The sequence below is a fragment of the Ictalurus punctatus genome, chromosome 8, assembly GCF_001660625.3.
Source record: "Ictalurus punctatus breed USDA103 chromosome 8, Coco_2.0, whole genome shotgun sequence".
Lineage (NCBI taxonomy): Eukaryota > Metazoa > Chordata > Actinopteri > Siluriformes > Ictaluridae > Ictalurus > Ictalurus punctatus.
Window position 1 is genome coordinate 3568390 of NC_030423.2, and position 24111 is coordinate 3592500.

The 24111-nt window shown below is 42.7% G+C and overlaps 2 protein-coding genes across 2 annotated transcripts; both read right to left on the reverse strand.

Annotated features, from left to right (window-relative positions):
- Nucleotides 1-395: 395 nt before the first annotated feature.
- Nucleotides 396-10872, reverse strand: nup62l (nucleoporin 62 like). The gene is made up of 13 exons (XM_017473991.3): nucleotides 10767-10872; nucleotides 8664-8973; nucleotides 8287-8543; nucleotides 5633-5707; nucleotides 5426-5527; nucleotides 5134-5244; nucleotides 4598-4706; nucleotides 4290-4434; nucleotides 3327-3376; nucleotides 3069-3203; nucleotides 2141-2252; nucleotides 693-759; nucleotides 396-581 (listed from the first exon to the last, which is right to left on the reverse strand). The coding sequence occupies exons 2-13, from the start codon at nucleotides 8945-8947 to the stop codon at nucleotides 490-492; spliced, it is 1539 nt and encodes a 512-aa protein (XP_017329480.2). The 5' UTR covers nucleotides 8948-8973; nucleotides 10767-10872; the 3' UTR covers nucleotides 396-489.
- A 1592-nt stretch (nucleotides 10873-12464) lies between these two features.
- Nucleotides 12465-19984, reverse strand: cnga2a (cyclic nucleotide gated channel subunit alpha 2a). The gene is made up of 6 exons (XM_047157065.2): nucleotides 18407-19984; nucleotides 18014-18124; nucleotides 17601-17771; nucleotides 17209-17313; nucleotides 16798-16904; nucleotides 12465-16098 (listed from the first exon to the last, which is right to left on the reverse strand). The coding sequence occupies exons 1-6, from the start codon at nucleotides 18511-18513 to the stop codon at nucleotides 14678-14680; spliced, it is 2022 nt and encodes a 673-aa protein (XP_047013021.1). The 5' UTR covers nucleotides 18514-19984; the 3' UTR covers nucleotides 12465-14677.
- Nucleotides 19985-24111: the final 4127 nt, after the last annotated feature.

The following is a 24111-nucleotide window of genomic DNA, read 5'->3' on the forward strand; positions in this document are numbered from 1 at the left end:
ATAGCAGCGACGCAGGCAACGCGGGTCTCGCGCTTCGGTTCCAAACAGCGCCGAGTTGCACATGCTAAGTGAAGTGATGTGGTCATTCAACAACTTTAACTTCGAACTATAACGAATTTAACTTTATTTGCGCACGACATAACGCATAGGAATCGCCTTATATAATATTTACTATCTTATAAAAGGCAGAAGTCATTTCATTTTAATGGTCCTTTAGTCTAAAATAAAGTTCTCTAGACTGCCCTTGTCTTGTAGTCTTTATTCATTGTGACTGCTTTGCAAAATGGAGGCCAATATTTGAATAATAATTATTATTACTACTACTACTACTACTACTACTACTACTACTACAACATATATATATTTAAAAAAACTATAATAAAGAAAAATGTGGGGACAGTAAAAGTACACATTTTTATTCAAACAGTTATTAGCAAAACAAAAGATTTTTCATTTACAATATACCGCCACTTTTTATTCAATGTTCAGTCATTGAAAACTGAGACGAAAGCTCTTCTCCTGCTCCTTACTGCGGCTCTCGCACAGCTTGGACACCTCCTCGACACGCCTCTGAAGCAGAACTGGATACGGAAAATATTCATTAGGGACGCCAAGCATGACATTTCACAACATAACACACTTAAACGCATACCGCTGAAAATGGCACAGCCTAAATCTAAGATGATACTGACCGGAGTTCTGCTCGACCCACTGCAGGGAGTCCATGTGTGCGTTGAGGATTTTGCAGATCTGCTGGAGCTGAAACGGTAAGATTCAAATTATAAGATGGTGGAACTGGACTATACGGACAGGAATGAAAGCGGTACGAACGTTATGCAAAATAAAAATTCACGACACATTAATGCAACTTCAACAATGCAATGTTATTTATTAGCTTTTTTTATGTTCACATCAAACATCAGAGTGCAATAGGGGGAAAAGTATGATCTCTGTGACTAACTGTGGCATGGTTGTTGGTACCAGAAGTTCTGGTTTGAGTGTTTTAGAAACTGCTAAACTCTATGGAGTTTAATCAGAATGGTGCGAAAAACAAAAAAAACATCCAGTGAGCTGAGGGTGTGCAGGCTGAAACACCTTGATGATGAGATCAGAGGTGAATTACCAGACTTGTCTGAGCTGACAGGAAGTCTATAGTAACTCAAATAGGCACTCTTTACTCTCAGAAACACATCAAACCTTGAGATGGATGGGCTACATCAGCAGAAGACAAAGTGATTTTTTTCTACCTGATCTTCAACTGTCCAGTTTCGATGAGCCTGTGCCCATGATTAATGTTGTGGCTGATAGATGTATATATGAACATCCCAGGGGTGCTCAATTGGATTGAGATCTGAGGAACGTGGAGGACAAGTCAACACCTTGAACTCTTTGTCTTGTTCCTCAAATCGTTTCTGAACATTTTTTGCAGTGTAGCAGGGCGCATTATCCTGCTGAAAGAGGCCACTGCCATTAGGGAATACCATTGCCATGAAGGGGTGTACTTGGTCTGCAGCAATGTTTAAGTAGGTGGTACCTGTTGAAAGTAACATCCAGATGAATGGGGGCCCAAAGGCTTCCCGGCAGAACACTGCCCAGAACATCACACTTCTTCCACCGGCTTACTTTTTCCCCCCATAGTGCATCCTACTGTTACCTCTTTCCCAGTTTCGTGATGCACACGCACCCGGCCATCCACATGATGTAAAAGTAAAAATGGTTCATCAGACCAGGCCACCTTCTTATATTACTCCATGGTCCAGTTCTGAAGCTCACATGCCCATTGTAGGTGCTTTCGGTGGTGGACATGGGTCAGCATGGGCACTCTGACCTGTCTGTGGCTATGCAGCCCCATACACAGCAAGCTGTGATGCACTGTGTGTTCTGACATCTTTCCATCATAGAGAGCATGAACTTTTACAGCAATTTGTGCTACAGTAGCTCTTCTGTCGGATCAGACCAGACGGGCTAGCCTTCAATGAGTCTTGGACACATCCATGACCCTGACGCCAGTTCACCGGTTGTCCTTCCTTGGTCCACTTTTGGTAGGTACTAACCACTGCACTTCAGTCTAAACAGCCTTTACAGAAATAACAGCTGTAAGCGTGTTTTATAAAGGAGAGGCTGAGAGTAAGCTACGTACCGGGTCGCTCGTGTCGGCCAGCCCGTTGGATGTGTTGAGGTGCTCGATGATCTCCTTCAGATCTTGCGACATTCTCTTTAGCTGAGCATCAACGTTTTCTGCCAACTTATACCTTCAAAAGACAAACGGCGCACATGCAAAAAATTTAAAAAACGGGTAAATCTGCAAGACTGAGTGTATTCGTATTCATACGCAACCTAATAAGCTTATCATGATCAGATTATTCAAATGTGCTGTTGTGTTTTACAGTTACTTTTATATTGTGCTTTTCTTGACACTCAAAGCGCTTTACATAGTATTGGGGGGGGGGTCTCCTCAACCACCATCAGTGTAGCATCCACCTAGATGATGTGACGGCAGCCATAGCGCACCAGAATGCCCACAACACACCAGCTATTAGTGGAGAGGAGAAGAGAGTGATGTAGCCAATTCAGAAATGGGGATTATTAGGGGACCATGATGGAGAAAGGCCAATGGGGGAATTTCGCCAGGACACTGGGGTATACCCCTACTCTTTTACGAGGAGTGTCCTGGGATTTGTAATGACCACAGAGTCAGGACCTCGGTTTAACGACTCATCCGAAAGACGGTGCTGTTGTGTAAACCCTTCTATAGGCTGGAATATACTTTAACTACATGGGATTTATTTATAATAAACCTCATCATGAACAACATTTCCTACTCCTTGCTGAAGTAGTTATTTGAATGACGACCGCTGCTACTGTCCTGTATTCTCTATTAGATGTTGCTGAAACGATACGGCTAATAAAAAAAAATTTCCCTCTGCTGAGGGAAAACCTAGAGTAGCGCAAGTGTAGAGTACCAAAAAAAAAAAAAAAACACAACCCAAAAACAACATAAAACACACGTCAACTTTACATCACTTTTTCATTTGCATGCAGGTAAAGCATTAAAAAGACTTGTTTACGTTCTCTCTCGCTCCTCATCAGCATTCTGCATATAGATGGTTCCACTTTGCTCCTTCACCGACTCCTCCAAAGGAGCAAGAAGATCCTCTAGCTCCTTCTGCTGGGACAGAATAAAGTCCAACTCCTGATCCAACCTGAGGTACGAACAAAACAAAAAACAAAAAACAAAACAAAAAAAAAGCCACTTGAGACGTTTAGACGTAAATCGGTCTACAAATATCCCAGAACGCATCTAATGTGCTAACTGTCAATCTTACCTTCTTTGGTCCAGTTTAACCTTCTCCATGTCCTTGTGCAGAGATGTAATCTAAAAACAGCACACCATGTTAAAAGCAATAATGCGTCACCCTTCAATTCAAATATATTGTACCAAGTGACCAGGAGTACACTTTTAATCTTTTAAGTTCTTTCACAAATCACTTGTCTAAGGTAGTAACTGGAGTGCACTTATTTACAGGTTTTTACTGTAAGCACCACGTGTTCAGGGATAACGCCGACACCCATCTGTTTCATTTAAGATATACAGCCAGTAGTAAACATTTACACGCACACTTGCGGTGTTTCTCCGAGTCGAACTGGGATCCTTTAACCGCCTAACAACTAAACGTTAGCATTAAACACCATACTATCATACTATGAATCATACGTTACCGCTATTCTCTGCAATTACTGGCAAGTACTTGCACATTATAACTATGGTTTTATAAAGGCGCTCAGGGTTTAGGTCGGGCTACTTTAACAAACCTCTCGCGATCAAAACCTAGTAGTGCATCTCTTATTAGTGTCGTGTTAACGATAGCAGGGATGCCGTGTATAACGTCAGGCACTGTGAATCAAAACACGCACCAATGTTGTCTCTCCTGATAATGCTGAGAAAGAAAAAGAAGAAACGTGCATCCACCCTTTCCTATGGACAATCTTTCTGGGCTAGGCAAGGCTTTTGTGCCATTTTTGATTTGTAGTTGGGGTGGGATTTTCAATGAAACCTGGCAACCCTCCCTACGAGCTGTGCTTTAAAGCTCTACATTCATTTAAAAATAAAGTGTGTTCGTGTGAATTTTAGGCATCTCATTTAATATCTGGGAGTTCACGACACTAAACACAGTTATTGGGGAAGAAAGAAAAAAAAAAAAAAGACGACGTGTTTTGGCATATTTTAATTTGTAGCTGTGTACTGCTGCGTTAAAACGTAAACCTCCTGCACAAGCGAGTGGAGCTACCTTTTCTCCGTTCTCCACCAGCATGCGGTCCCAGGCGTTGACCTGAGTGGCCTGCTGCAGGAAGTGTCTCTCCTGGTCCTCCAACTCTGAGCTCCACTTGTTGATCAGGGACTCGAGCTGGGCATATGACATCACTGGTGCAGCGCTGAGTAAACACATGGTCAAATATTTAAGAAACCAATAAACAAACGGCGCAATTAAGAATGCCCTAACGTATCAAACGGTGCTGATCAAATCCTTTCGAGTTCACACCGACATGACACACCGCACGTATCACTAACTACTGCGTGTTGCGTTATGGGCCGTACCTGGTAGTTAATGCAGCAGTGGACGCGGCTATAGAAGCGGCCGGTGCAGCAGAGATGGCAGGTTTCAGGCTCAGCGAAAAGCCCGCGGTGGCCGCTGTACTAGCGGCAGCTAAAAGAATATCAAGAGAAGAGATTATTCGTTCTGTTGGTTTGTTTTGTTGAAATTATCTATATAATACAACTTCCTAGCGGTCAAAAATGTAACCTGCGTTTATGTGTGTATATTATACACACACACACACACACACACACGTACATGTCCCGCATGTAAATGCATGAATGTGCTATAGTCATAAAAATAAATAAACAAATAAACAGTAGTTAGCTAACTATTTCATAAATGGTGCAATAAGAGGTTCATCAACGGAGTACATTTGCTAGAGTGAAGTACACAGCTTGTCAGCTAAACAGAACCTAGCTCAATACAGTGACTTGCATGGGGTCCTCGAGTCGATCTGTTAGTAAAAACAGCGCTTTGGTCCACACACCAGTTACTCATGTGTCTGTGGTCTGAGGTGGTGCTGTATGATAAATACCTGTGGTGGCAGCAGTGGTGGTCGCAGCTCCTAATGGTTTGAGTGTCAGGCCAGTGGAGACTGGAGCTGCAGACGATGCTGCTGGGGCTGCCGCAGTTGTCGAGCCACCCACTGACAGAAGAGGATTAAAAAATAAAAATAAAAAGATATTAATACTAATTAATAATATATGAATGTTCTAGGTCTTGAGTTTCATTTATTAACTTAGCCATGCACTCGTATTGACTTTGCTGTAAATTATGATGGTGTGCACCCCTGCGCAGTGTAAAACTCATCCTGAACACCCACTTACAGTTGAATACGGTAGAGGTAGCCGAGGGCATAGGGGAAGCAAACAGAGATGACATGGAGGCAGCCTGGCTTGCGGCAGCAGTGCTGGCTGGAGCTGGGGTGGCTGGAAGAACAAGTAAGAAAAATCAAACTTTCTTTTCTTTATATTTTATAGTGCTTTGTAACACAAAAAATGCTGAAAGAAATCGAATTTAAACTGGGCACAGACCTGCAGGCTTGATCCCGAAGTTACTCCCGATGGACGAGGCTGCAGGGGCTGGAGCAGGAGCTCCCAGAGTCAGACCTTTATGTTTCAGGAAAAACAGTAAATGATTCGTTCTTATATATAAAACCATCCTTCAGGCATCCTGATGAGTCTAGACTTTTTTTTCCCTTCATTTCTATAGCTTATATTATGTGCTTTCCATACAGTACTGGCTGCCTTTAAAACAGTACATTAATTGATAATATTTCCATGCTTAATGTAATTCCATTAGGGCTTCATGAGGGGAGGGAAAACGTCTATTCATACACAAAAATGTTCTCCATCGTGTCCAGTAGAGGTCGACCGATTGATCAGTTTTAACCGCTTAATCGACACCAATAACCGATTGCTGGTATCGGTTTCAGTAAAAAAAAAAAATCCAGAGTTTGCGGGAGTGGCTGAGGAGAAGGGTCCGCTGTCATTATATGGTACGAGAGCGGCCTCTAGACGTGAATTAAAAACTACAGCTGTCAAATTTTGTTGCGTTATTTGAAGTGTTTTTTGTTTTTCCCCCCATTTTGGATGTCTATTTTTATGTTATTTGGAGTGTTATTTTTTGGTTCAGTTTGGATGTATATATTTTATTTACTTTAATATTTACATATTTATTCCTTTGAAAAAAGGTACAGTACATTGTCATGGTCCAGTCCGTACATAGCATCGATAAATCATATTTCAATAAAAGGATTTTTTTTTTTATCTTCTCCTAACCCATCATCGGCATTTAGTAATATTGTACAGTCGTGTGGAAAAAAATAAGTACACCCGAGAGAAATTGTTGGATTTTTTTTTTTACATATTTGGACAAGCAAACATTTGATCATCTTTGAAACAGTGCCTATTGATAAAGTTGATATACTTGAACAAAACCTTTTTAACTTTTCAAATCATTTATTCAACAGAAATATCAATAGATGTGATATTCTTCTGTGGAAAAAGTAAGTACACTCTTGGCCTCAGAAGTTAGTATTGCCCCCTTTAGGAGAAATAATTTCCTGTAGATGTTTTGTATAATTGTCCACCAGGCTTGCTGGAATTTTTGACCTCTCTTCAATGCAATATTCTTTCAGTTGCGAGATGTTTGAGGGTTTTCCTGCATGTACTGCACGTTTCAAATCACCCCACAACATTTCAACGTGATTCAAATCCGGGCTTTGACTAGGCCATTCGATATCCTCCATTTCTTCTTTCTGACACATTCCTTGGTGGATTTGCTAGTGTGCTTAGGATCATTATCCTGTTGAAAGGTCCATTTCGGTTCAGCTTCAACTTTCGGACAGACAGCCTCACATTATCTTCAAGCACTCTTTGATATGATACAGAATTCATAGTTGAATCAATGAATTCAAGCTGTCCAGTCCCTGAGGCAGAGAAGCAACCCCAAACCGTAACATTTCCACCACCGTGCTTCACAGTTGGTATGAGGTGCTTCTCCTGAAAAGCTGTCTTTGGACTGCGCCAAACATGTCTACAGCTACTCTGGCCAAACAACTCTATCTTTGATTCGTCTCTCCAGAGCACGTTATTCCAAAAGGCCCGGTCTTTGCCTATATGCTCATTTGAAAACTAATCTTGCAAAGGCTTTTTCCTGACACGCCTCCCATGCGGGTCAAATTTGTGCAATCTCTTTCTGATTGAAGAAGCATGCACTTTGACACCAACAGCTGCAAGGCTTACTAGCAGACCCTGTGATGAAATTTTGGGGCTCTTGGAGACTTCGTTCTGCATCGGAAGGTCTGCTCTTGGGCTGAATTTACTGGGACGCACATTCCTGGACAAATTGGCAGTCGTTTGAAATCTGCACCACTTGTAGAGGATTTTCCTTACAGTGGAATGATGCATTTCAAATAATTTGGAGATCTTTTTAAATCCTTTGCCAGACTCATCGGCATCTACAACCTTTTTTTCTGAAGGCCTTACAGAACTCTTTAGATCTTGGCATGATGACTCCACACACCTCAATAACAAAGGGAACACAGACACGAGACACTAGATACGAGAGGGGTATTAATAAGACCAGTTCCACCTGCACTCCCTAGGCAGGTTCTAATCACTTGCACCCAATCTAAGCTGTTTTTTGGTACATTCAAATTGTGAAAATTATTACAAAATATCAATTTACTGTGTCATTTGATCGAGTGAATCACTGTTTCAAACAGGACCAAATGTTTACTTGTCCAAATATGTTTAAAAAATAAATAAATAAAATTCCATGGGGTGTACTTATTTTTCTCATATGACTATTTAGACATGGTAGAGTATACATTTACTAGTCATAGCAATCACAGGGTTTAAGGAAATTCAGAATGACATAACGATGAAAAGACTAAGTAAGTAAAAATAAACAGCGCAGCACTACTGTTAGTGTTTGTTCTGCGTAGCATTACGCCCATTTATGTTCAAACGCATTAGAATACTAAATCTATTCAATCCGAGTCAAAGTAATTATAAATGAATAATGATTAAAAGTCATTTCTAAGTCTTACTGAACAGTGAGTGTTTGTGCTTGCACGGCCCTTTGTAAAAGTCAGGCGATGACACTTCTGTTTCAAAGTAGAATCCTTTATCGACAGCAAAGAGCATGCGAGTGCTCCAGAGCCCTACCAGGCTGAGCTTACCTGTGCTCTGCCCTCCCAATGAGAAGGAAGGAGTGCTCTGTGCTGAAGTTGCAGCAGGAGCCTGAACCTTGGCCCCGGGAAAGCTGAAACCTCCTGTGCTCTGCTGGGTTGGAGCTGCGGTCTGAGTCGGGGCAGCTCCGAATGCGAAGCCTGAGCCACTGGACGAGGTGGTGGAAGTCATCAGGCCTCCCAAAGTCACCGCTGTAGTGGCCGGCTGAGAGGCTGGAGTCAGGCCGAGACCTAGTTTTGGAGCCCCGCTGGAAGAGCGAACGAATTGAGAACATATTGTAAACGTGAGTATTGCAAGTACATCTCAAAACCAGGTCTAATCAGACGTTAGTATGGTAAGTTCATATCTAGTTTTGTAGAAGTCTTACCCAAAATTAAACCCACCACCAGCAGTGCTACTCTGTGATGGTGTACCAAAGCTGAATCCACCTTGTGAGGCTGCAGTGCTTGTGGTGGTCTGTGCGAGGAGCCCTGCAATTTGAGATGTTCCCGCTGGGGCCTGAGGCTGCGACACCGCTCCGAAGGGGAATGCTCCTGCTGTAAGACCGCCCGTCTGCATGGAGAAGCCGGGGGTTGTGCTGGCCGACGCTGTGGTTTTAGCGGCTCCAAAGTTAAACCCACCCGTAGAACTTTGTGCAAAGTTGAATGACATGGTTTCTCTCTCAGGACCCTTAAATACTGGGATAAAATATCAAAAACATCTCATGTAAGTGATTATAATCAGCATGCAGCTCTACAGCGACAAATCATTCTCTGTAGGGAACAAAATACGACGATGTGTGCTGTTGTCCCAGATGATAATCATTTGATTAATTGTTCATAATTTAATCGATAAAACACGTGCAACGGACACACAAAGTGACGTTTGGGATAGTTTTAGTTTAAATGCCGATAATGTTGACTGTGTTTTAAAATACAATACACTGACCAGCACCATGATATACCATTTAAAAAGGTGCGTCCAGCAGCCAACAAGCTATCTGCTTGTTGTGATGTGTCGTTCATGAACGATTCGTTCATATCAAACGAATCTTTAATATGACTCAGGAACGAGTTCATTCTTCCGATTCGTTCATTTTTGATGGCGCATGTGCTGCAACATCCCCAGAGGTTCTGTACAGGAAACAGAAGTGATTAGTTCAAGTCTCGAGTCTTCGGGTTCGAGTCGTTCGTTCATCACGCAACCGCCGCATAGGCAATGCACCACACAATACCGGAAACAGGATGAACGAACGACTCGAACCCGAAGACTCGACACGTGAACTAATCGTTTCCGTTTCTAGGGAACAGACGTGAAAAATGTGACGTGACAAAAGAACGACTCGGATCGGGAGGTGAGGTGAACTAACAGACTGCATAGCCTGATAACCAGCTAAGCAATTCATTAATCATTGCTGTTTCTCATAATTCGTCCTTAGGTGCATTAGCCTATAGTTTAATAGTTTATTCAGTACTAGATGTGTTGGGGAATTTAACATATAACATTTGGATTATATTCTGCTGAAATGAAGAAAAGATTCGTTCGTTTTGCTGAACGCGATTCAAAGATCCGAGTCAGTAAAATGATCCGACCTTCCCAGCACCACTATCTGCTCACACGCGTGCGCGCACGCGATATAAACAGGCTCACGTGCAATATTATGCACTCTGGCGTGTTGTTGGTATACATGGGTTTTAACGCACACTTTCCAGCCAATCAGAATCGAGTATTCCGACAGGCCGTGGTATAAAGCCGTTTAGTAGTCCCGGTCAGTTTAATCACCGTTATAAATTAATGCGCTGCCTATAAACAACTGTAACCATAGTAACATACAGTTAGTTAACCCCACAGCGTCATTATTAGTAGAGCTGCAGCACAGACGACGGTAATTCTCGCTCTAATAACTATTTACTACAATCCATTCAAATAAATGTCGTTTATTCGCACTATTTTATCTCGGTGTATGATTTAGAGTGGGCGGAAGTCTAGATCTGACGACCCGTATATTAAAATAACATCAAAATTAACTGCCATTTGTATTCTTCCGGTCACATTTTGCGCCGCAAACATCAAAGACAGCTTTATAAAGCTTATTAATCTCAACATCCCCGATACTGCTATCCTACAGTGCGTCTGTTAATGAACTTTAACGGCACTAATTCTAAATCTAACGCTGATACGTCACCGAATAAAGCACTCAACTAGTTAGCTAGCTAGTAAAGGAGGCAAAGACAATAGGAACAAATGCAATAACCGTGTGGATTACAAACACCAGGGATATAACTGCAGGAAAATGAACTTAGAACAACCGTCATGTTTAGCTTCAACAGCTAATCACGCGTTTGCTAAACCGATAGCTACCTAAGCTAGTGTTTCTCTCTCTGTAGCTAATTACTGATATAAACCTTTCCACGTAAACAAGTATCATTACATAAAACAAATTCAACTCAAATGTGTATATATATTGTTTTATATATGTCACTGACGTTACCTTAAGAGAAATGCGTTGCCAATCCAAATACGAGCAGAGCGCGGAAACCACCTGCGTCAAATCTCCGCGCCTCTGACAACAAAGGACCCCGACTAGTTTTATACGATCTGTCCGACTAACTCGCCTGTTCAAAAACATGGACCTGGAGTAACGTGCTTCGGACACTTTTGAACGTCTGCTTTATTTTTCTTTGTGTTGATTTATTATTTATTTAGTTTCACTTACATTGGATTCATTTTAATTTATAGCACAGCACTTTCGAACGCTCTGTTCTGATTGGTCAGAATGTGTTGATTAATTTTCTATAACAGCAGCCCGGACAATAGAATGGCGCAGTGATTACGTCATTTTGTACCGGAACCCGGAAGTTAGGGTTACACTGGTTCCCTCGACAAAAAAAAAAAAAAAAAAACAACAATAGGATTTTCCCATAGGCTAATGGATTGTCGCAAAAAAATAAGCTCTGTGATCGATAAAAGTTTACAATACTAACACGTTTTGTCCATTATGATCATTTTCACAAATGAACACAACTTTTATTAAGTTTGAAGCCTAAATACAATCGCTAGAAATAAACAGCTAAGTGCATGCTATAAACGAACTACATTACGGTCGCTCGACTTCGACGTCACCATCACAAATCTTCCGGCAACTTTTCCAAACTTGATTTAAAAACATTTTTCCATAACACGGATTTACTCTGTGGATGAATCTTCATCCTTGTTTGTTTGTTTGTTTGGGGGGGTACTGTGCACAGCATACCTGAACCATCATTTTTGTATCCGTTCAGCGTGATGACGTTTAATGTCCGCGACAACGTCTGTAGTCCCATTTAGTATCGTGTTAGCAATCGCCTTTTTCAATACACGTAAAAGCTTTTCAAAAAAATCATGCTTGGTGTACTACTGGTGTATTCTATGTCGTATAATAAAACCTGAAAATATTTTTAGCTCGAGTTTCACCACAGACCTTATTCCCATAAAAAAAAATTGACTTTTGAACGATGGAACAAGAAGTGCTATAATGCTAACTCATTTCCGGGTTTAGGCGTTACGAAATGACGTAATCTACGCCACTCTATAGTTCCATCTGCAAGATTTGTGCTTGTTCTAATGCAGGGGTGTCAGACGTCCGGCCCGCTAAAGGGGTTCAATCCGGCCCGCAGGATGAATTTTGAAAGTGAAAAAAATGCATAAAAGACGCGAATTAGACATTTTTTAATAAAATGCTATTCCTAAATTATCCGCTTGGCGCGCAACGTTTTAGTCAGAGTAGAAGACGCGGCACAACTCTGGAACTCAGACCCAACAGCAGATGGCTGCAGTGCGCCTTCTGCTGTTTGTAATTACACTGTGACCAATTGTAATGCACACATGTAAATGATAACCAGAAGCAAATTGCACATGTTTGTCTTATGAAACCTGAGGTTGTTCATGATGTTTTGTAAAAGGATATTTCATTAAATATGAAGATTTTACTAATGTACTTGTACTTCTTTGCACAAAAACAAAGAGAAAAACATGGAGTTAATGAGTTTGACACCCCTGTTCTAATGTGTCATGGTTTCTTTAGTAACAGTTCATTCACAGGGATTTTTATGGTGGATGAGATACATCATCTCTGGCTAATAATAATAATAATAATAATAATAATAATAATCAAGAAAAACAGACAGTTGTTGATATAATGAAGTTTTCTGAAAGGAGACATTTTAATATTCATGGAAGATTCACGTAGAGCCAACATAAAATGCAAAAATAAAAATCAAAGCATCAGTAAAACGTAAATAATATGCAAGGAAATCTGTTTGAGTATATTTTAACACTCCTTTCATTTTCAAGAGTAACTGATGCTCAGGAGAAATACATTTAAATGATCAAATTTGAATTTGCACCTTGCAAAATGACATTAAAATTATGACACATACAGAACTGTATACAGCGCTGTGAAAAAGTATTCACCCCATCCTGATTTCTTTAGTATTTGCATATACTGTATTTCCTAGTAAATAGTTTTAGATCTTCAAACGAAATGCAACATAAAACAAAGGCGGGTTGAGTAAGTAAACACACGATACAGTTTTTATGATTGAAGCAAAAAGAAAAGGAAACAAAAAGTTATCCAACACCTATCACTAATGTGAAAAATAATTGCCCCCTTAAACTTAAAATCTGGTTGTGCCACCTTTAGTAGCAATAAGCGCAACCAAACGCTTCAGATAACTGGAGATCAGTCTTTCATAGCGCTGTGGTGGAATTTGGCCCTCTCTTTTTTGCAGAACTGCTTTACTTCAGCCACACTGGAGGGTTTTTGAGCATGAAGCGCCTGTTTAAGCTCCTGCCACAGCATCTCAATAGGTTCAAGTCTAGACTTTGACTAAGCCACTCCACAACTTTGAGTTTTTTTTAGTCATTCAGACATGGATTTACTCCTGTGCTTCGGATCACTGTCTCGCTGGATAATCCAGTTGTGCTTGAGTTTCAACTTATAGACTGAAGACCGGACATTCTACATTAGGATTTTCTGGTAGAGAGCAGAATTCATGTTTCTCTCAATTACTACAAGTTGGCCAGACCCTGAAGCAGCAAAGCATCCCCACACCATCACACTTCCACCACCATGCTTGACTGTAGGTATGATGGTCTTTTTGTGGGATTCAGTGTTTGGTTTACGCCAGATGTAACGGGACGCCTGTCTTCCAAACCGTTCCAATTTCGACTCATCAATCCACAGAGCATCCTCTCAAAAGATTTGAGGATCATCAAGGTGTGTTTTGGTAAACTTCAGACGAGCGTTAATGTTCTTCTGGGTCAGCAGTGGTTTTCACCTCGCCACTCTTCCATGGATGCCATTTTTGCCCAGTGTCTTTCTGATAGTGGCGTCATGAACAGTGACCTTTATTGATGCAAGAGAGGCCTGTAGTTCCTTTGATGTTGTATCCTCGGCTCTTTCGTGACTTCCTGGATGAGTCGTCGCTGTGCTCTTGGAGGAATTTTGGAAGGTCGGCCACTTCTGGGAAGGTTCACTACTGTGCCGAGTTTTTCCATGTGGAGATAACAGCTCTCGCTGTGGTTCTTTGGCGTCCAGGAGCCTTTGAAATAGCTTTGTAACCCTTCCCACACTGATGTATGTCAATCACCTGCTTCCTCATCATTTCTGGAATTTCTTTCAACTGTGGCATGGTGTGTTACTATGTCACACCTTTTAACCAACTTCATGCTGTGGAAAAAGTTCTATCTAAGTGTTGATTTGATTGAACAGGGTTTGTAGTAATCAGTCCTGGTTGTGTCTAGTCCGGCTGAACTGCATTTGGGGGAATTAATAACTATGGGGGCAAATACATTTTCACACAAGCCCAGTTGGTATTGGATAACCTTTTTGCTTCAATAAATAACATTTATCATTTAAAAACTGTATTTTGTGTTTACCCGGGCTGCCTCTGTTTAAGCTTAGATTTTGTTTTAATTTCTGAAACTATTTAGTATGAGACGTACACAAAATCAGAAGAAATACGTTTTCACAGCGCTGTGTCTGAAGTGGCGGGTCGGATGGGCTTCGCTGTAGTAAATGCTGTAAGAATGCTTTCAGTGCTACGGTGTTTTATTCATTTGTTTAGGAATGAAAATAATTTACGCAATGCTAATTCTAATGATAAAGATTTCTATAAAACAAGACGACGTGTAATGTAAACAGTCAAATCTGTCATTTATATTATGTTGTTATTATGCAGCAAAAAGCTGGTGAATTGCTCATAAATAATCAAAACTGCAGCTTAAACAATTCTATGAAAATTCTAGCGAGCAACATTTAATAGAAAAACAGGAAACTAAAACGAATACCATCACCGACATTTACCATACGTGCTTCATTGTTTTGGGCGTGCCATTGAAGTCATTGGGAAACAGTTGTGTTCACAGCTGAATGTTCACCTCACTGTGAGTGCCGTCGCCATCGTTAGTGCTCTCGTTTCCATCGGACAGATATCCACTTCCAGAGCACTGCAGCCTGGACTCCAGGGCAGTGAGCCTCTGTTTGAGCCTCTGCTGAGTGGCTGTGTACTCCCCCAGCAGCCGGGCGAAGCGAGTCTGCAGAGTATCCAATGAGGCCTCAAGCTGCTCCACTTTCTCCTCCATCTTTACACCTGTAAGCCCTCCAAGTCCCAGCTCCTCGAGCAGGCCCTCCTTCCGGAGGATCTCCCGGCCCCTCTCCTCTAGCACCTTCTTGGCGTCAGGGTATTCCATCACAGCTTCCATCAGGTCGTCCTTGGAGAGACAGAAGAGGTCCGAGTATCCGATGCTGCGGATGTTGGCCGTGCGACGGTTTCCCATTTTGCTGCCCTTGATGTTGAGAATGCTGATCTCACCAAAGCAGCTGCCGGATGTCAAGAGCGCATACTGAGTCACCCCGTCATCAGCTACCACTGCTAACCGGCCTTCCTTGATGATGTACATCTCCTTACCAATGTCACCCTTACGACAAACGTAGTCACCGGGGCTAAAGACCTGAGGACGCAGCTTTAGGACAAGCTCCACTAGCAGACCGGCTTCACAGTCCTGAAAGATGCGCACCTTCTTGAGTGTTTCCAGATGCACGTTGATCGCGATCTCGGCCCGCAGTTTGTTGGGAAGGTTTTTGAGCACTTCTTGCTCATCGATCGTTTTCTTGTTGGTCCAAAGGTAATCAAACCATTTAATGACTCTAGCCTCCAGCTCTTTGCTGACCTTACGGAACTTCATATAGTGCTTGATGGCGTCGATGCGGGCTTGGAACTCGGCACGTGTGGCATTCATATTGGATATCATGGCTCCTACGTTGCCTACAATGGTGGCAAAGATGAGGACGCCTACTAGGAAGTCAAAGATCACAAAGACGTATTCCTCATCACGTTCCGGTGCAGGCATTTCCCCGATGGTGGTGAGTGTCAGTGTGGACCAGTAGAGGCAGTAGATGTAACCTCTGGCCAGGGTGCCGAACTCCGGATGCGAGATGTTAGGATAGACCCACTGGTCTGACCCAAAGCCGAGAGACTTAGAGATGGCGTAGTAGATGCAGGCGTTCCAGTGGATGATGACCAAGATATAGAGCACCAGGTTGCCGATGCGAAACATGTTTGGGTAGCTGGTGCGAGTCTCGGTGCGGTCGAAGAACTCAAACATGCGTGAAAAGCGCATCAGGCGATTGAAGCGTAGCTCAGGCACATGGATACCAGTGGCAATATAGGCCAGGTCTGTGGGCAGGATGGACAAGAGGTCCAACTTAAACTGGAGGGTGTTGATGTAACTCTCTCTTAACTTTTTGAGGTCCTTCACTAGAAGACCCTGCTCCAGGAAACCTGCAGCGTGGCAGACGTGCGTGTAAGCGGGTGTCGGTTGGTAACAAAAGTAACATCTCGGGCAAGCAAAAGAGGTAAAGTTTAAAAGTTGACGTTTAACCCTATACCACATCAATGTCAAATGCTCGATTCTGATTGGTCAGAAAATGAAACGGCTCGGACAGTAAATCCAGCAGTTCATATGAACGCGGTCGTTCGATTCCAAGTACCGTTTCTATAGTAACGACTGACACAGGAAGTTACTATGGGTTAAGGTTACGCTCCACGTAAACAGATTTAAACGATGTGCGTGTTTGTTGATACGGTCAGGCCGTCATTGAGGAGATGTTTATTTAGAATTCTGGGAAGGAGTCTCCAGTGTCAGTAATTCCAACAAAGTATTCAGAATTGAAGACTCACAGATTAATTAAAAGATTTTTTTTTTAAAAAGAAGAGGTATCTATACATTAGGAATGATTTTTGATTGTGTGTCGTCCTTAATAAATACGGTAAGAATCGGCAGATTGCTGTGGTATAAGAGGAATAAAACACTTCAGGATGTACTATTATCGGAAAACCATCATATTTCTGGTGTTAACGGCCTCACGTCACCCTGCTGTTGATTAGTTTCCCATAACAGCACACCCCGCTGGGGTTTATTTCATACTAATGCAATATTAACAGACATTTTAACAGACATCGCCGGCCAACGCTTCTGACCTGTTCTCAGCCTCACACAGGTGTCCAGGATGTAGACCAGATCAGACAGGTAATCCAAAACCAGCCACAGAATGTAGTTGTTGGTTTGAAGTTCATCAAAGCAGGCCCTGTGTTTAAAATATGAATGGCTAAATTGTGAGCCCCTAGGGGGGGAACTGCCTCTTTGCACTTGGCACAATCGCAGTTATTTACATAAATCTTCATTAAAATGAGAGCCTAAATTAGGCTTCATTAGGTTTTTGCGATTATTAAAGCGGTTGTTTTGGGAAACAGCTGCTCAGAAACAGTCTGGAACGCTTAAGAGACGGCGTGTCATCGGCTAGCCACGTCTGGATAGGAAAGCCCGTATAATTTATGCAGCTTTCATGATAAAAGAAATAAATCAAAAGGAGTATGGATGGTGCACTTTACCTTGCCACCAGGAGGCACCAGTTGTAGAGTACAGCTGTGGCGATGACAAACAGCCAGTGGTAGTACACATCATCCGCTGGTGCGAGAATGAACACGTCTGGCTTCCTGTCGACGAATTCCCAAAATTCCCATCGTAAAGATTTTTTTTTAATCCTCCACGTCCTATACACTAGCCGCTTCCAAAGAGCGAGGCTGTGCCAGTTTCATGTTTTTACTACCTTTATGTTTATGTTCTTTAATCTAATAAGCACAGAGAAACAATAAAATGTCTTAGGAGCTACTGCTATACTGCAAGTTTAATAACCAACATTATTATGTACTGGAAAACCGCTGTTTCCTGTGTATACGACAATAAACAGGGGAAGTCTGAGATGTCTAGCTCGGAGTCTCACTTGGTCTTGACGCTGGCGTCTTGCGGATCAGGATGATTGCTGCTGATGCGGCTGTGCGTGATGCGAAGCTCGGGCCCGCGGAAACGCTCCAGAAACGAGTCTGGCCTTTCTTCCTCTTCCTGAAGACTCTTATGGGCCCATTCTCGGAGCGTCACCACCATACTCACCAACCTGGAGTATACGGGCTATAATACTGCTCTGTGTATATATATATATATATTTTTTTTTTGTTGTAATTCTTCATATTAAAGCCAACGTTAACCCATAAACGGTTCATCACGTGACCAAGACCAACACTTTAAACCAATCAGTCTTCAGCTGTTTCTCCAGAAAAGCTCTGGAGAGTTAAACATACCAATATAAAGTTTCTGTGAGTGATTGAAGGCAGCGATGAAATTAGAGCTAACGCTCACCTCGATAGAGCTCCTCTTCCACGGAAGGAGTTCTGAGAGTTTGGGCCACAAGGTTCGAGCGTGGCCATCCTCTGTAACTCCGAGGACGTGTCATCACATATCGAATGGCCGCTTTAACACACACGAGCTGCAGTCAGTATACTGTACACTGTGTAATGTTTGACAGTGAAACAACAGCAATAACGTCGAGGTAAGTAGACTTGTGGTACAACCCCTGGCGAAAAATGATGACCTCACTCCACTTAGAGGATGTTGTTTTGTGTCAGATCTGCGATTTGTTTATTTGCTACGCGGTAAAAAAAATAAATAAATTAAAAAAAGCCGAGCGTGTGAGCGTCCTCCGAACGTGGCGATGCGATCATTTTTGCCAGGGGTTGTAGAACGGATTCTCACCGGCTCTGTGTGCTGTCTGCTCTCTCCGAATCGTCCTCCATTGAGGTCTTCACTGAGAGCCTGTGGGCTTTCAAATCTGCACTCCCTTCGAGCGCTTGTCCTGTCATGCTGGGACAGAACTCCACAGTTTAACATTAAAGGAAGTCAGTAGGGAATTTCGGAGATATGGGAATTGATCCAGGCATTTTCTATAACGCAGCGAGCCTGGAACCTATACCAGGGAACTGGGGAAACAAGGTGGGGGACGCCCCGGACGGGGTGCCAACCCATCACAGAGCACAGTCTCACACACTACGGACAATTTGGGAACGCCAATCAGCCTTCAGTGCCTGTGTTTGGACTGGCGAGAAAACCGGAGAACTCAGAGGAAACCCGTGAAGCGCGGGGGAGAAAGCGCACAGGGAGGAGGTGATCAAACCTCCAACTAAGCCTCCCGAGGTATACAATGTACTCGTGATCTTGGCCGTAGAAGAAGAAAAGGGCACAACGTAAGAAAAGATCTGCCATCTTACCATTTTAACTTTATTTCCCCAGATTCTGGGGTCACTCCATTGACAGGTTATTTTCCTGTTCCTTATCTCTAGTTTCCATAACTGTTTGGGGGAATCTTAAGTTTGTTTGGTCTCTATTCCTCTCTCTGGAGCTTGGGAGTGTAGAACACATCATATGAGGCGCTCGGAGAAAACCCACCGGATATCGCCGTGCCCGAATTCTGACAAACAGGCAAAAAAAGTCGGAAAAATCTACAGTCGTTTTAGCCAAAATTGGGGTTATACTACCGCCACCATGTTTCACAGACGTGATAAGGTTCTTATGCTGGAATGCAGTGTTTTCCTCTCTCCAAACATAACACTTCTCATTTAAACCAAAGCTCTATTGGTCTATTTTTGTCTGATTCGTCGACAAAACATTTTCCCAATAGCCTTCTGGCTTGCCCACACGGTGGACTCATGAACATTAACATTAGCCAATGTAAGAGAAGCCTTTATTTGCTTAGGGTTCCTTTGCCAGCTCACAAACTATTACACGTCTTGCTCTTGGAGAGATCTTTGTTGGTCTCCACTCCTGTGGAGGGGAATACAGGTCTCGAATTTCCTCCATTTGTACGCGACCTGTCTGACTGGAGTCCGAACTCTTCCGAGATGGTTTTGTAACCTCTCCCAGTGTTGTGAAGATCAGACTCCGATAGATCCCTGTTCTTTAAATAAAACAGGACGCTCACTCACTCACACCTGATCGTCAACCCATTGAATGAAAACATACGTTCGCCACTCATAGTTCTGTAACACCGGGTCGTTTTCCTCAATAAATAAATGACCAGGTATAATGTTTTCGTCTCGTTCGTTTAATCGGGTTCTCTTTATCTACTTGTAGGACTTGGGTGAAAATCTGATGAAGTTTTAGGTTAAAATTGAGGCAGATAATATCGAAAATTCTAAAATCCCGAACCGTTCAAGCACCACTGGAACGTACACGGACACGTTGTCTTTAAGAAAACATGAAGAGATTTCACCCATCGATGTATCTTTCTGCAAATATCCAGTTGGGTACGGAGACAGTTTTACAGACGTGGTGGTAAAAACAGTCGGAAATAAAGATATCTAATCCTTCGCTGGCTAAGTGTGAAATTCCGACTGGGACGCTTTGATCAAGTTGTTGGAAAGCTACATTCTGAAACAAAGTAGACATATGAGTAATTAGTTCAGCCGTTAGACAGACACTGTCCGTGATGCTCCTGCGTAGGAGTTGGAATGAAATCCATCCATCCATCCATCCATCTTCTATACCGCTTATCCTTTTCAGGGTCACGGGGAAACCTGGAGCCTATCCCAGGGAGCATCGGGCACAAGGCGGGGTTTAAATGCAAGAAATCTTTAAATGCAATTTTCTCCGTTTTCCCTTATGCATGCAACCAGCCTTGAAATGTTTGAATTGGACTCTATATAGTATAAAAGGTCAGAATTTCACCATGTGAAGGGTTTTCCCTTGGCCACTACACAAATATTAAATATCGTATATAAAAAAAAGTGTATACAGTGGTACATTGCTCCAGCATGTTTTTGTTTATCCTGATCCAATACCGCTGATCCAATTGTTCAGCTCATCTCGAGTCGTTGTGCTCGTTCGGTCAAGATTACTCCATTACACCAGGGATTGGACAACTGCTCTAGATCAGGGGTGTCCAATCTTATCCGGAACGACCCGGTGTGGGTGCGGGTTTTCATTCCAACCAATCAGAAGCCACAAGTGAGTCTATTGAAAACCAAGATCAACTGATTAAACAGGTGGAATCAGGTGTTTCTCCTGCTTAGGTGGGTGCTCTCCTGCACCCACACCGGCCCTTTCCGGATCAGATTGGACGCCCCTGCTCTAGATGTTATTATACATGACATATTTCCACTTTGGAAATGATTTTAATAAATGTAGAAACAATTCCACGACACACCTTGGACACTTGTAGGTGCAAGCGTAGCCGCCAGTGAAGCCATTCGGACTAGATATCGAGCTCGAACGTTCTGGAGAAGAAATTCTTATTAATAAGGTAAAGATTTGCTTGAAATGATTCAGTGAACATAATATAACGGTCCATCCATCCATCCATCCATCCATCCATCTTCTATACCGCTTATCCGTCCTTCAGCGTCACGGGGAAACCTGGAGTCTATCCCAGGGAGCATCGGGCTCAAGGCTGGGTACACCCTGGACAGGGTGCCAATACTATAAGATCCATGCTTTTGAGTTTGGATTAAAACCCCATGTTCAAATCACCAGTCAAATAAGTTCATAACGACAGGATACTCAATAATAGATATAATCATAAACTTTACGAAAGCCGAGTTGTGATATTCACCCGTTTTGTTTATTTTTTTAAACCCACCATTTTTAAACCCACCATTACTAAATTCTAGCACAGACTCGGTGACCGTTTTTCGGTTACTCACCTGTCTCTGTGATCTGTCTGTGAAAGGCTTGCTGATCATGAAAACATCAAACAGTTACATCAAAACTTCCATCCGTCCCAGAAATATTCTCCGAGTAATCTGTACATCGCAGACTCGATCTCGCTGCAGGCGTTCTCTCCGTCCGGAACGATCTGTAAATCAAACCAGGACTGAAGGAGACTGGTGGAGAGTAGAGTGGGTAGGGGACATGGAGAATGAAGGGATGAGAGGAGAGGCATTACCATACTGCACTTCAGATGTCACACACCCCTGTCCACCCCCCAATCACATCTCAGTCTATCTCATATAAACCTGCAGAGTGTCAGAACGAGGCCAAATCCAGTTTAGTCGGTTTTATTTCATCTCCTCACGAACACTGATAAGGATCAGTCGGCGAGCAAAAATAAAGAAAAGGTTTGGATGGCGTGCCATGCCAAAGGGACGACGGTCCTTTTGTACGACGGAGCTCATTGTAATTCAGCCAGGCCCTCGTCTCTTTGAAGTGCGCTGATTGCACAGGAGTGGCGTTTTTCCAAAAGAGCGCCTGTCTGACACTTGATTGCTTGTGTTACGATCACGTACACACTCTGCAGGATCTACAAACCGTCTTTTCATTTCCCGAGCCGTGTTTTTTTGGGTTTTTTTTGCGATCGTACAAAAATGCGCTCAGTCAATTCCTTTCGTGACTGCGAAAAGGATTAGACACTAAAAGCTCCATCTCTTACGATTGACGCAACACCAACTCATCCTCAGCTCATCAAGCTACGACGAGAGAGACGAGAGCTTTCTCAAGTAGCAGGACAGAGTGATGATAATATCAATACCTCAAGTGGTGAATCCGTCTAAATCCTGCTCGAGATCGAGACGGGGGGGGGGAAAGGATGGAGAAATGCAAGCACAAGCTGGAACACCAAACGTCGTGATTCCTAGAGACGATATTGAACAGCGTTACTGAACTTTTCAATCCGGTTCGTTTTCTAGAAGAGCGGCTCGGACTCTAGAGCTAATGATAACGAGTCTTTATTAAATCACGTGTACATTTCAGCACAGTGAAATTCTTTTTCTTCGCATACCCCAGTATGTTAGGAAGCTGGGGTCAGAGCACAGGGTCAGCCATGAAACAGCGCCCCCTGGAGCAGAGAGGGTTAAGGGCCTTGCTCAAGGGCCCAACAGTGGCAGCGCTGGGGCTTGAACCCATGACCCACTGCAATTAAATCGATGATTAAATTGTTTCTATAGTAACAGCTAATTCACAGGCGTTTCTCATGACAGACGCGTCACATTACGCAATACTGATAACAAACAGGCAAAAAAAAAAACAAATAAAGATGTTTTAAATAAAGATAATTGTATATATTGTGACGTTTTCAGTACGGAGTCTACACTGTTAGTGCTTCGTAACATTCAGTAAGTTTTCCACCAAAAGCAAGACACAAACAGGACAGAGGAGTTTCCCGGTTTCTCAAGAACACGACAAGCTGCGTTTTTCTCTCATCAAGTTCGAAGTTTATTATGAGCCCAAACGGCGATTTTTGGCGCAGCATAAAATTTGTAACCCCATCCTGCCGTAGAGCTGTGAAGGGAAGACCGTTATCCAGGCCGTGCATGGTTTCGCGGCGTTTTTTTTTTTTTTTGCTGCGGCTTACTTTTCCAGCCTCTTGTTGCCCCCGTCCCAACCTTTCTGATACACGTCGCGGCCATGGGATTCAAACCGGCCTTATTTTTTTCCCCTTGAAATGGCACGTTTGCTCAGTTTAATATGTTTTCCATGTACTGTTGCGAATAAAATACGGGTTTATGAGATTCGCAAATCGTCGCGTTCTGTTTTTATTTACGTTTTTAAACACGGCGTCCCAGCTTTTTTGGAATTGGGGCGGTGCTTGAATCGGCGAAATCGCAGTTTAGATCCAGTCACGAACGACGCACGGGAATCGAAGACGGCTTCGGCTGATGGGCGCACGCGTCCCGGCCTAAAACCTGCTGAAAACCTGTGGTCATTTTGAAACGTTTAAAGCTCCTGCGGATATCGCGGAGCTTCTTTGCATCCTGGAGGGACCGATTACAGCTGCTATAATGCAAGCGATAACAGGAACTTGTCTCGGGGATGTTCCACATCGTTAACCCCAACTCCAAATGGATAAAAGTAGAATGTTTTATTACTTATTACTGAATTATTGCACATTGCTGACTAATTACAACATAGTAATGCCATCTGTACAGTATGTTCATCTCACATATACAGTACACCTCCGTTCATCCGTACAACGCACCTTCTCGATTTGTACACCTGGTCTCAACTTCCTCAACCTCACACCTTCACACATTTTGTTTTTGTTCTATAAACATTACTGTTTATAGTATGAGCACACATTACTGCATTTCACTGGCTCTGTATTTTCACTCTGCACAATGATAAAGTTGAACCGAATCCGATCTAATCTAATCTCAATGTGCCATCCGGTAGTATATTCGCCATTGTAATTTCAGGCAAACACTTTGGGATCCTTATTCTATTTAAAATAACAGCTTAGAGCAGGGGTTCCCAAACTGTTCCAGGGCAAGGCCCCCCAAATAGCATTAACATTTGACCGAGGCCCTCCTTTTTCAAGATGTCTTTAAAACACATTAAAAATACAGACTTCTGAATATATCCCCCTTTTTTTTATTTTATTAATAATGACCTATTTCATCTTTACATTACATTAGGAAGTGATCGTGTGTGTGTGTGGGGTTGTCCGAGAGTGAGAATCTTGTATTTATTTA

Coding starts and splice junctions, on each gene's coding strand:
- cnga2a (XM_047157065.2), bottom strand. CDS start 18,513: ATGACAGGACAAGCGCTCGAAGGGAGTGCAGATTTGAAAGCCCACAGG. Junction 16,905..17,208: donor TGGTGCCTCCTGGTGGCAAG/GTAAAGTGCACC, acceptor TTTTAAACACAG/GGCCTGCTTTGATGAACTTC. Junction 16,099..16,797: donor CTGTGTGAGGCTGAGAACAG/GTCAGAAGCGTT, acceptor GCCACGCTGCAG/GTTTCCTGGAGCAGGGTCTT.
- nup62l (XM_017473991.3), bottom strand. CDS start 8,947: ATGTCATTCAACTTTGCACAAAGTTCTACGGGTGGGTTTAACTTTGGA. Junction 3,204..3,326: donor GTTAAACTGGACCAAAGAAG/GTAAGATTGACA, acceptor TTCGTACCTCAG/GTTGGATCAGGAGTTGGACT. Junction 2,253..3,068: donor GATGAGGAGCGAGAGAGAAC/GTAAACAAGTCT, acceptor TGTCTTTTGAAG/GTATAAGTTGGCAGAAAACG.